This window comes from Carassius auratus, chromosome 14 (assembly GCF_003368295.1).
Source record: "Carassius auratus strain Wakin chromosome 14, ASM336829v1, whole genome shotgun sequence".
In the NCBI taxonomy this organism is placed as follows: domain Eukaryota; kingdom Metazoa; phylum Chordata; class Actinopteri; order Cypriniformes; family Cyprinidae; genus Carassius; species Carassius auratus.
In genome coordinates, this window is record NC_039256.1 from 11714778 (window position 1) to 11729115 (window position 14338).

Consider the following 14338-nt stretch of genomic DNA (forward strand, 5'->3'; position numbering starts at 1 on the left):
AAATCTCACCTGATCATCAAAGTCTTCATTAATCAATGTTCCTCTCTGCGCATGCGTGAGTGTCTGTTTTCCGCTGCTTTCCAGACTAATGATGCTTTCACTGCAAGGTCTGCCGTATTTCAGATCACTCTTTCTGGAGTCAGTGGTTCTGCAAACCTCATAATTGTACACGTGCTGTAAAGTTCCTGTGCCCCCTACGTCTGCGTAAAGAGGCGGATAATACGGAATAACTGGAAGATTCGCTCCAGATTTGTAAAACATCCGCTCGCGTCTCCACCTGTAGCATTTGACTGACAGTATGGCAATGATAGACACGATAAAGAGAAACGAAACTACAGCCAAGGCCAAGACCAGATAGAAAGTCAGGTTGTCGTTGTAGTCCTTGTCGTGCGTAAAGTCAGTGAACTCCGAGAGCACTTCAGGGAAGCTGTCCGCCACCGCCACGTTAACATTGACTGTAGCTGATCGAGAGGGCTGCCCGTTGTCCTCCACTACAACAGTGAGTCTCTGTTTCACAGCATCTTTATCTGTCACTTGGCGCACAGTTCTTATTTCTCCATTCTGTAAGCCCACTTCAAACAGCGCCCTGTCTGTGGCTTTCTGCACTTTATATGAGAGCCAGGCATTCTGTCCAGAGTCCACATCAACAGCCACCACTTTAGTCACCAGATAACCCACATCTGCAGAACGAGGCACTATTTCCGCCACCACAGAAGCGCCTGACTGGACCGGATACAGAACCTGAGGCGCGTTGTCATTCTGGTCCTGAATCGTTATTTTCACGCTCACGTTGCTGCTGAGAGGAGGAGAGCCTCCGTCCTGCGCTTTTACGCGGAATTGGAAATCTTTGATCTGCTCGTAATCGAAAGATCGCACTGCGTGTATGACTCCACTATCAGCGCTAACGGACACTAACGAGGAGACAGGCACTCCGTTAACCGACGAGTCCTCCAGTATGTAAGACACACGGGCATTCTGGTTAAAATCTGCGTCTCTGGCTCTGACTGTGAATATGGAAAGACCCGGTGTGTTGTTCTCCTGAACAGAGGCCTCAAATGAGCTCTTGTCAAAGACAGGAGCGTTATCATTCACATCTGATAACTTTAAGGAGAGAGTGACGCTGCTGGAGAGAGAGGGCACGCCTTCATCAGCGCACGTCACACTGATGTTATACTCAGACTCGCGCTCTCGGTCTAAATCACCATCTGTGACTAAACTGAAGAAATTGGCATTTGAGGACTTCAGCTTAAAAGGGATATCATCATTAATGGAGCATTGGACTTTTCCATTCTCACCAGAATCTGAGTCTTGGACATTCAGCATAGTCACAACGGTGTCTGGTTTTGAATCTTCGGAAAGAGTGTTTGATTTTGACATTATATTAATTACTGGTTTGTTGTCATTCACATCAATTACATCAACAATCACTTTACATGTGTCAGAGTGACGCCCAGGGTCTCTTGCTTGAACGTCAATTTGATAATGTTTAACTCTTTCATAGTCTAAATCGCCAGATAACTTTAAAACGCCATCATTTCCATCAATTTCAAAGAGGTTAGTGGTGCCACGAGAAGATTTCGAAATATGATATTCTATTTTACCATTCTGTCCTTGGTCAGCATCTGATGCTTGAACTGTAGTTAAAATTGCACCCTTTGGAGAGTTTTCTGCAACGCTCGTCTTATAAACAGACAGTAAGCAAACTGGCGCGTTATCATTTATGTCCTCAATTGTGATTATAATCGGAATTGTTCCAGACATCTGTGGGTCTCCCCCGTCCACAGCAGTGAGTAAAAGTGAAATGTGCTCTTGTTTTTCTCGATCTAAAGGTTTTTGTAAAATCATTTCAACATTTTTGCTACCATCCGGCATATCTTGAGTTTTTAAAATAAAATGATCCGCGGGATGTAATGAATAGCCCTGTACGCTGTTTAAGCCAACGTCATCATCCACTGCTGTCTCTAAAACAAATTTAGATCCTGTCGGAGATGATTCACTTATATCAAATTTTATCTCTTTGGCTGCAAAAACAGGAGCGTTGTCATTTACATCTATAATCTCAACTGTTATGCTATAAAACTCCATCGGGTTTTCCAAGGTAATCTGAAAATGTAGCGCGCAAGGCGTTGTCTGTCCGCATAGCGCCTCTCGGTCTATTCTCTCTTTGATAAGGAGGACTCCTCTTTCTTTATTCAGCTCGATGTATTCAGAGCTGTCTCCTGTGTAAATACGCGCTTTACCCGATTTCAGTCTCTTTAAATCTAAACCCAAATCCTGCGCTATGTTCCCGACTAAAGAGCCTTTGGCCATTTCCTCAGGAATGGAGTAACTGACCTGCCCGAGAGCCGAACTGAGAGAGACAAACCAAATAAACAGCAGTACTTGCCGCGCCATTGTTCTGTCCGACATTTTGCAGAAGACCACGGAATGAAGATTCACGCACAAAACAAATTAGTCCAAGAAGCTGTAGGAAATCATGTATATCCAAAGTGACGAGAACTAACAAAAAGTCTTCAAGTCAAAGAAAAGTATATTAAATACAGTATCTTTGTGATTTGTATTCTCTCTCCTTCCTCAGACTGTGCTCTCAGCTTCTGTCTCTCTCTAATAATATGGTGATGATGGGGGTGGAACTGCAGCAGATCTGCTCTCTAAACTGACATATTAACCAACAGCGGCACTATGAGTCCAGTCTGATGAAGTACAGAAAACTTAAAATGAATAAACATTTGTCTCTGTGTCAGACAAGTCTAAAAAAGCAATTTCCTTAACAAAGTACTTCAGTATAAAACTAGCAAATATCTATTACCATACAAACATCAAAGAGATAAAAATGATTGTATGAGTGTGTGTAAATAACATTTAAGGGCAAAACTTTAAGTAAATTCCTCCTTCCTTCAGTGTTTTGATCAGGCCCTATCCACGTGTCTATTGATCAGAGAGGAAGAAATATCTAAAATACAACTGAACACGTCTGAAAACTGTTGAAAACTGACACGTTGTATCGCTTAATTGTTAACAGGAGGACAGATTGACAGACTGCAGTAAAAAAAAAAAACAAAAAAAAAACAAACAAACAAAAAAAAAAAACTGCTGTAGATGCATCAGAATACATGGGTAAATTGTAAGCCTTGTTAGATTTCAGGACCATGGTCAGCGAAACTGTAGTTTTTCATTTCATGACAGTGTCAAGTATAACAGTCGTGCAAAAAATAAAATAAAATGAAATAAAATAAAAGTTAAGGTCAAATAACAAAACTGAAAATGCAATTGCATGTTAAATCGCTAGTCTATATATCAGTGACAGCGTGCCATTTTACACCGGCCGGACGAAAAATTAAACCAAATAAACAAAAGATAAAAACCAAATTATATAAAAAACTTATACTTAACGCACAATTTGTTCTTATTTTTTTCTTGCTAAAAAAAAAGAGATGTACAAAAGGATAAATAAGATAATTAAAAGAGAGTATAATAATTTGAGTAATAGAAAGGCAGAAAATAACAGACTCAGACTCTGTGTCACAAGTAAAAACTCTACCATCCACAAATTATCAAAACGAAGCGAAATATATCAAACTGCAACTGAGCTATGAAAGATAGACACATTGTCAACTACTAAAATGTATTAAATATATATATATATATATATATATATATATATATATATATATATATATATTTTTTATTATCATCAACTATACTTAATCACAGAAACTAATTATTTTCAGAAAACTAATCAGGGATACTATCAACAGGTAAAGCAAAAATAATAAATTATGAGATACAACGTTGCATATCCAATATATATCAAAATAAATTAGCCTTTAAAAATATTTCTTACCTTATCACAATCACCAAAGTTCAGTGTCTCTCTTTGCGCATGCGTGAGTGTCTGTGTTCCGCTGCTGTCCAGACTAATGATGCTTTCACTGCAAGGTCTGCCGTATTTCAGATCACTCTTTCTGGAGTCAGTGGTTCTGCAAACCTCATAATTGTACACGTGCTGTAAAGTTCCTGTGCCCCCTACGTCTGCGTAAAGAGGCGGATAATACGGAATAACTGGAAGATTCGCTCCTGATTTGTAAAACATCCGCTCGCGTCTCCATCTGTAGCATTTGACTGACAGGATGGCGATGATAGACACGATAAAGAGAAACGAAACTACAGCCAAGGCCAAGACCAGATAGAAAGTCAGGTTGTCGTTGTAGTCCTTGTCGTGCGTAAAGTCAGTGAACTCCGAGAGCACTTCAGGGAAGCTGTCCGCCACCGCCACGTTAACATTGACTGTAGCTGATCGAGAGGGCTGCCCGTTGTCCTCCACTACAACAGTGAGTCTCTGTTTCACAGCATCTTTATCTGTCACTTGGCGCACAGTTCTTATTTCTCCATTCTGTAAGCCCACTTCAAACAGCGCCCTGTCTGTGGCTTTCTGCAGTTTATATGAGAGCCAGGCATTCTGTCCAGAGTCCACATCAACAGCCACCACTTTAGTCACCAGATAACCCACATCTGCAGAACGAGGCACTATTTCAGCCACCACAGAAGCGCCTGACTGGACCGGATACAGAACCTGAGGCGCGTTGTCATTCTGGTCCTGAATCGTTATTTTCACGCTCACGTTACTGCTGAGAGGAGGAGAGCCTCCGTCCTGCGCTTTTACGCGGAATTGGAAATCTTTGATCTGCTCGTAATCGTAAGATCGCACTGCGTGTATGACTCCACTATCAGCACTAACGGACACTAACGAGGAGACAGGCACTCCGTTAACCGAAGAGTCCTCCAGTATGTAAGACACACGGGCATTCTGGTTAAAATCTGCATCTCTGGCTCTGACTGTGAATATGGAAAGACCCGGTGTGTTGTTTTCTTGAACAGAGGCCTCATATGAGCTCTTGTCAAAGACAGGCGCGTTATCATTCACATCTGATATCTGTAAGGAGAGAGTGACGCTGCTGGAGAGAGATGGCACGCCTTCATCAGCGCACGTCACACTGATGTTATACTCAGACTCGCGCTCTCGGTCTAAATCACCATCTGTGACTAAACTGAAGAAATTGACATTTGACGACTTTAAAGTAAAAGGGATGTTCTCAATAACTGAACACTGAACTTTCCCATTTTCTCCTGAATCAAGATCCTGGACATTTATCATCGTTACCACCGTCTCAGATGCAGAATTTTCAGCTATCACGTTTGTTTTGGACATTATATTGATCAAGGGTTTATTATCATTGATATCAATTACATCAACTATAATCTTACACGAATCAGTAAAGCCTCCATGATCACTTGCTTGAACACGAATCTCAAAGTTCCGAGCTTGTTCATAATCAACTAGACCAATTAACCGTACTTTGCCATCAGTCTCGTTAATTTCAAATATATCTCGAACTTTATCTAACGTGTTTGTTATTGAGTAGATTATTTCACAGTTTACTCCTTGATCTGGATCCGACGCACTAACTGTCGTCACAATTGTTCCTCTTGGTGAATTTTCTGTTACAGACGTTTTATAAACTGACTGCGTGAAAACGGGAGCGTTATCATTCACATCTAAAACAATAATATGTATCTGAATATTACCAGACATTTGAGGATCTCCCCCGTCAATAGCTGTTAATGTTAAAGACATGTGCTCCTGCTTCTCGCGATCTAGAGGCTTTTGTAAAATCATTTCGACATTTTGTCCTCCCACTGGCTGGCTCTTGAATTTCAAGGCAAAATTGTCTGTCGGTTTTAATGTGTAGGTCTGCAAACCATTAATTCCAACGTCAAGATCTCTAGCAGGCTCTATCGTAAATTTGGTACCAGTTGATGCAGTTTCGCTAATTTTGAATAAAATTTCATTTTTTTCAAAAAATGGTGCGTTGTCATTTATATCAAGCACTTCAACATTTACACTGTAAAATTCCATCGGGTTTTCAAGAATGATCTGGAAATGTAGCGCGCAAGGCGTTGTCTGTCCGCATAGCGTCTCTCGGTCTATTCTCTCTTTGATAAGGAGGACTCCTCTTTCTTTATTCAGCTCGATGTATTCAGCGCTGTCTCCTGTATAAATACGCGCTTTACCCGATTTCAGTCTCTTTAAATCTAAACCCAAATCCTGCGCTATGTTCCCGACTAAAGAGCCTTTGGCCATTTCCTCAGGAATGGAGTAACTGACCTGCCCGAGAGCCGAACTAAGAGAGACAAACCAAATAAACAGCAGTACTTGCCGCGCCATTGTTCTCTCCGACATTTTGCAGAAGACCACGGAAGAGAAGATTCAAGTAGAAAACAAATCAATCAATCATTCCAAGAAGCTGGAGGAAATTATGTATATTTCCAAAGCGACAAGAATTAACACAAGTGTCTGTAATTCCAGAAAAAAGGGGATTATGAACTCAGTATTTCCGTGATTTGCCTTTTCTCTCTTCCTCAGACTGTGCTCTCAGCTTCTGTCTCTCTCTAATAATATGGTGATGATGGGGGTGGAACTGCAGCAGATCTGCTCTCTAAACTGACATATTAACCAACAGCGGCACTATGAGTCCAGTCTGATGAAGTACAGAAATCACCAAATAGATGCAGTTTTTTCTACTCTACAAGACGTTTTAGAATTATTCCACGTTGCAAAAATAATAAAAAATACTACCGCTGCAACTATCAATGAAAATACATTGATCTAACAATTAGTTATGATTGCACGATTTTCTTTAAACAAATTTAAAAGTAAATAATAATAATAATAAACGAAATAAAAAAAAGACTTGATATTGAATTAGCACAAACTTGTGTGTGCCCTTAACTGAATAATACAGAGAAACGTGAAATATATGAATGTGAACCAATATGAGACTTTTAATATTTTATAAAGGTATTGAGATACTGGAAGGACGTAGAAGTTGTATAATATACAGTACGCTTCAACAAACGGAGGTAGGGTAAAAAAGCAAGCAGCAAAACCCAAGACTGAAGCTTTCAGCACCATGGCCAGTTACCATGCATTTTAATTTGGTCATCACAAACATATATAAAAAAGACCCTCAAAGCAGGCTTAAAAACGCATTGTGATTTAAAACCGTAAAATATGTTTAAGGCAGATAAAACCACTTAACATTACAGCAGGAACACCTGAAATAATCATCCTTCCAAAGACTGCAAAAGGCCTTAACGTAGCAACACGAGAATCTTCAGTTAAAAAAAAAAAAAAAAATAAACGATAAAAAAATCGATTTATATAATTAATGCAAATACACCTCACATAAAAATAACATTAACAGGAGAAAATAAAAAGCAGGGAAATAATTCAACCTACAGCTACGATTACATCATAAAAATAACAGTCTAATTAAGTGAGTATCAACAAGATCGAAAAATTATATGTAAAATTGGATATATGTGCAGACCAAAGTGTTGTATGCTGCTTCACAACGTGTAAATATAGAAATAAAAAACCTCACCTGATCATCAAAGTCTTCATTAATCAATTTTCCTCTTTGCGCATGTGTGAGTGTCTGTGTTCCGCTGCTGTCCAGACTAATGATGCTTTCACTGCAAGGTCTGCCGTATTTCAGATCACTCTTTCTGGAGTCAGTGGTTCTGCAAACCTCATAATTGTACACGTGCTGTAAAGTTCCTGTGCCCCCTACGTCTGCGTAAAGAGGCGGATAATACGGAATAACTGGAAGATTCGCTCCAGATTTGTAAAACATCCGCTCGCGTCTCCATCTGTAGCATTTGACTGACAGTATGGCGATGATAGACACGATAAAGAGAAACGAAACTACAGCCAAGGCCAAGACCAGATAGAAAGTCAGGTTGTCGTTGTAGTCCTTGTCGTGCGCAAAGTCAGTGAACTCCGAGATCACTTCAGGGAAGCTGTCCGCCACCGCCACGTTAACATTGACTGTAGCTGACCGAGAGGGCTGCCCGTTGTCCTCCACTACAACAGTGAGTCTCTGTTTCACAGCATCTTTATCTGTCACTTGGCGCACAGTTCTTATTTCTCCATTCTGTAAGCCCACTTCAAACAGCGCCCTGTCTGTGGCTTTCTGCAGTTTATATGAGAGCCAGGCATTCTGTCCAGAGTCCACATCAACAGCCACCACTTTAGTCACCAGATAACCCACATCTGCAGAACGAGGCACTATTTCAGCCACCACAGAAGCGCCTGACTGGACCGGATACAGAACCTGAGGCGCGTTGTCATTCTGGTCCTGAATAATTATTTTCACGCTCACGTTGCTGCTGAGAGGAGGAGAGCCTCCGTCCTGCGCTTTTACGCGGAACTGGAAATCTTTGATCTGCTCGTAATCGAAAGATCGCACTGCGTGTATGACTCCACTATCAGCACTAACGGACACTAACGAGGAGACAGGCACTCCGTTAACAGACGAGTCCTCCAGTAAGTAAGACACACGGGCATTCTGGTTAAAATCTGCATCTCTGGCTCTGACTGTGAATATGGAAAGACCCGGTGTGTTGTTTTCTTGAACAGAGGCCTCATATGAGCTCTTGTCAAATACAGGCGCGTTATCATTCACATCTGATATCTGTAAGGAGAGAGTGACGCTGCTGGAGAGAGAGGGCACGCCTTCATCAGCGCACGTCACACTGATGTTATACTCAGACTCGCGCTCTCGGTCTAAATCACCATCTGTGACTAAACTGAAGAAATTAGCATTTGTCGACTTCAGAGTAAAGGGAATGTTCACATTAACTGAACAAAAAATGTTACCGTTTTCTCCTGCATCTGGGTCTTGCGCGTTTATCATTGTTACAACAGTTCCAGGATTAGAGTTTTCTGATATTGTGGTTAATTTAGACATGATGTTTATCTGTGGTTTATTGTCATTTATATCAATCACATCCACATCGATTTTACAAGAATCAGTCAGACCCCCGTCATCGCTGGCCTGCACAGGAATTTGATAGTGGCGAGCTTTCTCGTAATCTATATTCCCTGTTACTCTCACCTCACCGTTTGTATCGTTAATTTCAAACAACTCCGGAACATCGTCGAGGGTATTTGTAATAGCATATGTAATTTTGCCGTTAGGTCCCTCATCCAAATCAGAAGCGCTCACAATCGTCACAACTGTGCCTTTGGAAGCATTCTCTGTGATACTCGCTTTATATGTTTTATGTGTAAAAACAGGCGCATTATCATTGGCATCTAAAACAGTAATATGTATCTGCGCAGTACCAGACAATTGTGGATCACCTCCATCTATCGCTGTCAGAACCAAAGACAAATGTTCTTGCTTTTCACGATCGAGAGGTTTTTGAAGAACCATTTCTACTAGCATACTACCGTCTGCCTGACTCTGTAATTTTAAAGAGAAATTATCTGTAGGCTTTAATATATAAGTCTGAAGGCCGTTTATTCCGACGTCTAAATCCATTGCTCTCTCTAAAACAAAAACTGCCCCAGTCGCAGCTGACTCACTAATTCTGAATTTCATCTCAGCTCGTTTAAAAGATGGCGAATGGTCATTTATATCTGTTACTTCCACTGTAACAGAATAAAATTCCATCGGGTTTTCGAGAATAATCTGAAAATGTAGCGCGCAAGGCGTTGTCTGTCCGCATAGCGTCTCTCGGTCTATTCTCTCTTTGATAAGGAGGACTCCTCTTTCTTTATTCAGCTCGATGTATTCAGCGCTGTCTCCTGTATAAATACGCGCTTTACCCGATTTCAGTCTCTTTACATCTAAACCCAAATCCTGCGCTATGTTCCCGACTAAAGAGCCTTTGGCCATTTCCTCAGGAATGGAGTAACTGACCTGCCCGAGAGCCGAACTAAGAGAGACAAACCAAATAAACAGCAGTACTTGCCGCACCATTGTTCTCTCCGACATTTTGCAGAAGACCACGGAATGAAGATTCACGCACAAAACAAATTAGTCCAAGAAGCTGGAGGAAATCATGTATATCCAAAGTGACGAGAACTAACAAAAAGTCTTCAATTCAAAGAAAAGTATACTAAATACCGTATCTTTGTGATTTGTCTTCTCTCTCCTCCTCAGACTGTGCTCTCAGCTTCTGTCTCTCTCTAATAATATGGTGATGATGGGGGTGGAACTGCAGCAGATCTGCTCTCTAAACTGACATATTGACCAACAGCGGCACTATGAGTCCAGTCTGATGAAGTACAGAAAATGTAAAATATACCATTTTTCTCTGTCACAAATATCGGAGGCAAGCAATTTACAGAACAAAGTACTGAAATATGGAACTAGCAAACATCTACTATGGAACAAACATGTAAGAGATAAAATTATTAAATGAGTTTGTGCAAATAAGATTTAATGAAAAAAATAAAAATTAACAAATGTATTGTTCCCTTAGTATTTTGACCAGGCCTCATCCGCTTGTCCATAGATCATAGATACAGGGAGAATATATATATAAAATACAATTATTCAGATTTCAAGGATCTAAAAACGAATGAAAGCTTGAAACATTTAACTGTGAACAAGAGGATAGACAGACAAACTGCAGTTAAAAACAAAACAAAACAAAAAACAGTGACTGCTGTAAAAAAGACGTATCAGAATCCACGACGAAAATGACCGCCTAGCTGCATTTCAGGACCATGGCCAGGGAAGTAGAAGTTTCTTACATAAACAAAGCATAGGACGAATAAAAATGTAAAATGCCACATGATGTTAAATCGCTAGCTTATATATCAGTGACAGTGTGACATAATACCTCAGAATTAAAATGCAAATAAATAAATAAGTCAAATGAATGAATAAATATATGACTGTAATATACCACAATAAATAAATAAATAAATAATAATAAAGAAAAAAGTAAAAATTAAACGCCTGGAAAAAATTCAAAATAAAAAATAAAATAAAAAGTATTTTTTTCCTTGCTTGTACAAAAAGAAATACAAATAAAAAATAGACTAATAATTTGACTGTGATATAAATGCATAACATATACAACTATAAAAACAGACCAGACTATAAAATGAGATCAGAATACACATACAATTTAAATTTGCAGAAACTATTATTATTATTTATTTTTTTATTTTTTCAGAAAAAAATCAGTCACTTTGTCAACAGCTGAAGTAAAAATTATATTGGCTTCAAAAATATTTCTCACCTGATCGTCACAATTGTCAAACTTCATTCTCTCCCTTTGCGCATGCGTGAGTGTCTGTGTTCCGCTGCTGTCCAGACTAATGATGCTTTCACTGCAAGGTCTGCCGTATTTCAGATCACTCTTTCTGGAGTCAGTGGTTCTGCAAACCTCATAATTGTACACGTGCTGTAAAGTTCCTGTGCCCCCTACGTCTGCGTAAAGAGGTGGATAATAAGGAATAACTGGAAGATTTGCTCCAGATTTGTAAAACATCCGCTCGCGTCTCCATCTGTAGCATTTGACTGAAAGGATGGCGATGATAGACACGATAAAGAGAAACGAAACTACAGCCAAGGCCAAGACCAGATAGAAAGTCAGGTTGTCGTTGTAGTCCTTGTCGTGCGTAAGGTCAGTGAACTCCGAGAGCACTTCAGGGAAGCTGTCCGCCACCGCCACGTTAACATTGACTGTAGCTGATCGAGAGGGCTGCCCGTTGTCCTCCACTACAACAGTGAGTCTCTGTTTCACAGCATCTTTATCTGTCACTTGGCGCACAGTTCTTATTTCTCCATTCTGTAAGCCCACTTCAAACAGCGCCCTGTCTGTGGCTTTCTGCAGTTTATATGAGAGCCAGGCATTCTGTCCAGAGTCCACATCAACAGCCACCACTTTAGTCACCAGATAACCCACATCTGCAGAACGAGGCACTATTTCCGCCACCACAGAAGCGCCTGACTGGACCGGATACAGAACCTGAGGCGCGTTGTCATTCTGGTCCCGAATAATTATTTTCACGCTCACGTTGCTGCTGAGAGGAGGAGAGCCTCCGTCCTGCGCTTTTACGCGGAACTGGAAATCTTTGATTTGCTCATAATCGAAAGATCGCACTGCGTGTATGACTCCACTATCAGCACTAACGGACACTAAAGAGGAAACGGGCACTCCGTTAACCGACGAGTCCTCCAGTAAGTAAGACACACGGGCATTCTGGTTAAAATCTGCATCTCTGGCTCTGACTGTGAATATGGATAGACCCGGTGTGTTGTTTTCTTGAACAGAGGCCTCATATGAGCTCTTGTCAAATACAGGCGCGTTATCATTCACATCTGATATCTGTAAGGAGAGAGTGACGCTGCTGGAGAGAGAGGGCACGCCTTCATCAGCGCACGTCACACTGATGTTATACTCAGACTCGCGCTCTCGGTCTAAATCACTATCTGTGACTAAACTGTAGAACCCGTCTGGCGAAGATTGAATGACGAATGGAACATTTTCATTTAAGTGACAATTAACATTGCCGCTTTCATTCGAGTCTACATCTTGAATGTTTAATATAGCTAAAACAGTGCCAGATTTCGAATCCTCTGATATCTGGCTTGATTTTGAAATAATATTAATAGTGGGATTATTATCGTTTGTATCAACAACGTCAACAATGATTTTACACGAATCCGTATGACCGCCTTCATCTCGTGCCTGCACATCAATTTGATAATACTTGCTTATTTCGTAATCTAAAGACCCAATAAGCTTTACAACACCAGCATCAGGATCTATTTCAAAAATATCTGACGCTTTGTCCGCAGTACTTGAAATAGAGAATGATATTCTACTATTTGAACCTTGGTCAGCATCAGAAGCATCAACTGTAGTTAAAACTGTTCCTTTTGGAGAATTTTCAGATATGCTTGTTTTGTATACGGATTGTGAACACACAGGGGCGTTATCATTAGCATCTAAAACTTTAATATGTATCTTCATTGAACCAGACATCTGGGGCTCGCCTCCGTCGAATGCTGTTAAAAGTAAAGAGAGATGATCTCTTTTCTCTCGATCTAAGGGCGTTTGCAGAACCATTTCGATTGCTTTATTTCCGTCAGGGAGATTATGGAATTTCAAAACAAAATTATCTGTTGGTTCTAAAGAATAACTCTGCAGACCATTTCCACCGACGTCATGATCAACGGCACGCTCCAATATAAATCTGGCTCCTGCTAAAGACATTTCGTTTATTTCAAATGTCATCTCACTCTTACTAAACATCGGTGCATTGTCATTTATATCTGTGACCTCAACTGTAACGCGGTACAACTGCATAGGATTTTCGAGAATAATCTGAAAATGTAGCGCGCAAGGCGTTGTCTGTCCGCATAGCGCCTCTCGGTCTATTCTCTCTTTGATAAGGAGGACTCCTCTTTCTTTATTCAGCTCGATGTATTCAGAGCTGTCTCCTGTATAAATACGCGCTTTGCCCGACTTCAGTCTCTTTAAATCTAAACCCAAATCCTGCGCTATGTTCCCGACTAAAGAGCCTTTGGCCATTTCCTCAGGAATGGAGTAACTGACCTGCCCGAGAGCCGAACTAAGAGAGACAAACCAAATAAACAGCAGTACTTGCCGCGCCATTGTTCTCTCCGACATTTTGCAGAAGACCACGGAAGAGAAGATTAAGGCAGGAAACGAATAATCCAAAAAAAAAAAAAAAAAAAAAAAACTGGAGGAAATCATGAAAATATCCAAAGTGAAAAGTAGCAATAAAAGTCTGTAAATCCTATTTTTTTTTATAATCAATACATTATTTCTGGGATTTGCCTTCTTTCTTATCCTCAGACTGTGCTCTCAGCTTCTGTCTCTCTCTAATAATATGGTGATGATGGGGGTGGAACTGCAGCAGATCTGCTCTCTAAACTGACATATTGACCAACAGCGGCACTATGAGTCCAGTCTGATGAAGTACAGCAAAATATAACACGTAAACCTTTTTTATTATTATTTCAGAGGTCTAATGTTCCAATTGCGACAAATTAAAATAAAATCTAAAAATAAAAAATAAAAATACACAGATATAATAATATAATAATAATATATTAAATATATACACTAGAAATATATTAATTAACATACATTTGGACTGCAATAAACTTCTAAGAAATGTGCGGTTAGTCTTTAAATTGTCATGTTTGCCTATAATGATAATTATTAATTTTTTATTTAAATATGAAAGATAAAAACATTTACGAAAAAAAAAAATGTGTAAAATGAAAGCAACATTAGAAAACTACACTGTAACGCTTTAAGGGAGAAAAGCGGACTGCCATAAGGAGGAACATCCAACTGACAGTGTTTCAGCACCATGGTCAGTGCATCAAGACATTTTCAACACAACGGTTTTAAACAATTAATGTTACTAATATATCGTATGATAACTATCTAAAACGACACAATGGGGTGTAGTGTCACTTTGTTGAGAATGACC

General features: G+C 40.0%; 1 protein-coding gene across 28 annotated transcripts in view; it reads right to left on the reverse strand.

Moving 5' to 3' along the window:
• Nucleotides 1-14338, reverse strand: part of LOC113113621 (protocadherin gamma-A11-like) — a 164064-nt gene that overhangs the window by 50881 nt on the left and 98845 nt on the right. The window contains exon 1 of one of the 28 annotated variants that reach the window (XM_026279946.1): nucleotides 11104-13537. The exons of 21 other annotated variants lie outside the window; for them this stretch is intronic. In XM_026279946.1, coding sequence (XP_026135731.1) covers nucleotides 11104-13503 — 2400 coding nt within the window. In that variant the 5' untranslated portion in view covers nucleotides 13504-13537. Of the gene's footprint in view, nucleotides 1-9; nucleotides 3004-3844; nucleotides 6560-7445; nucleotides 9968-11103; nucleotides 13538-14338 lie in introns of those variants that run through there. 6 more of the 28 variants (XM_026279971.1, XM_026279967.1, XM_026279963.1 and 3 more) reach the window with 6 other exon arrangements.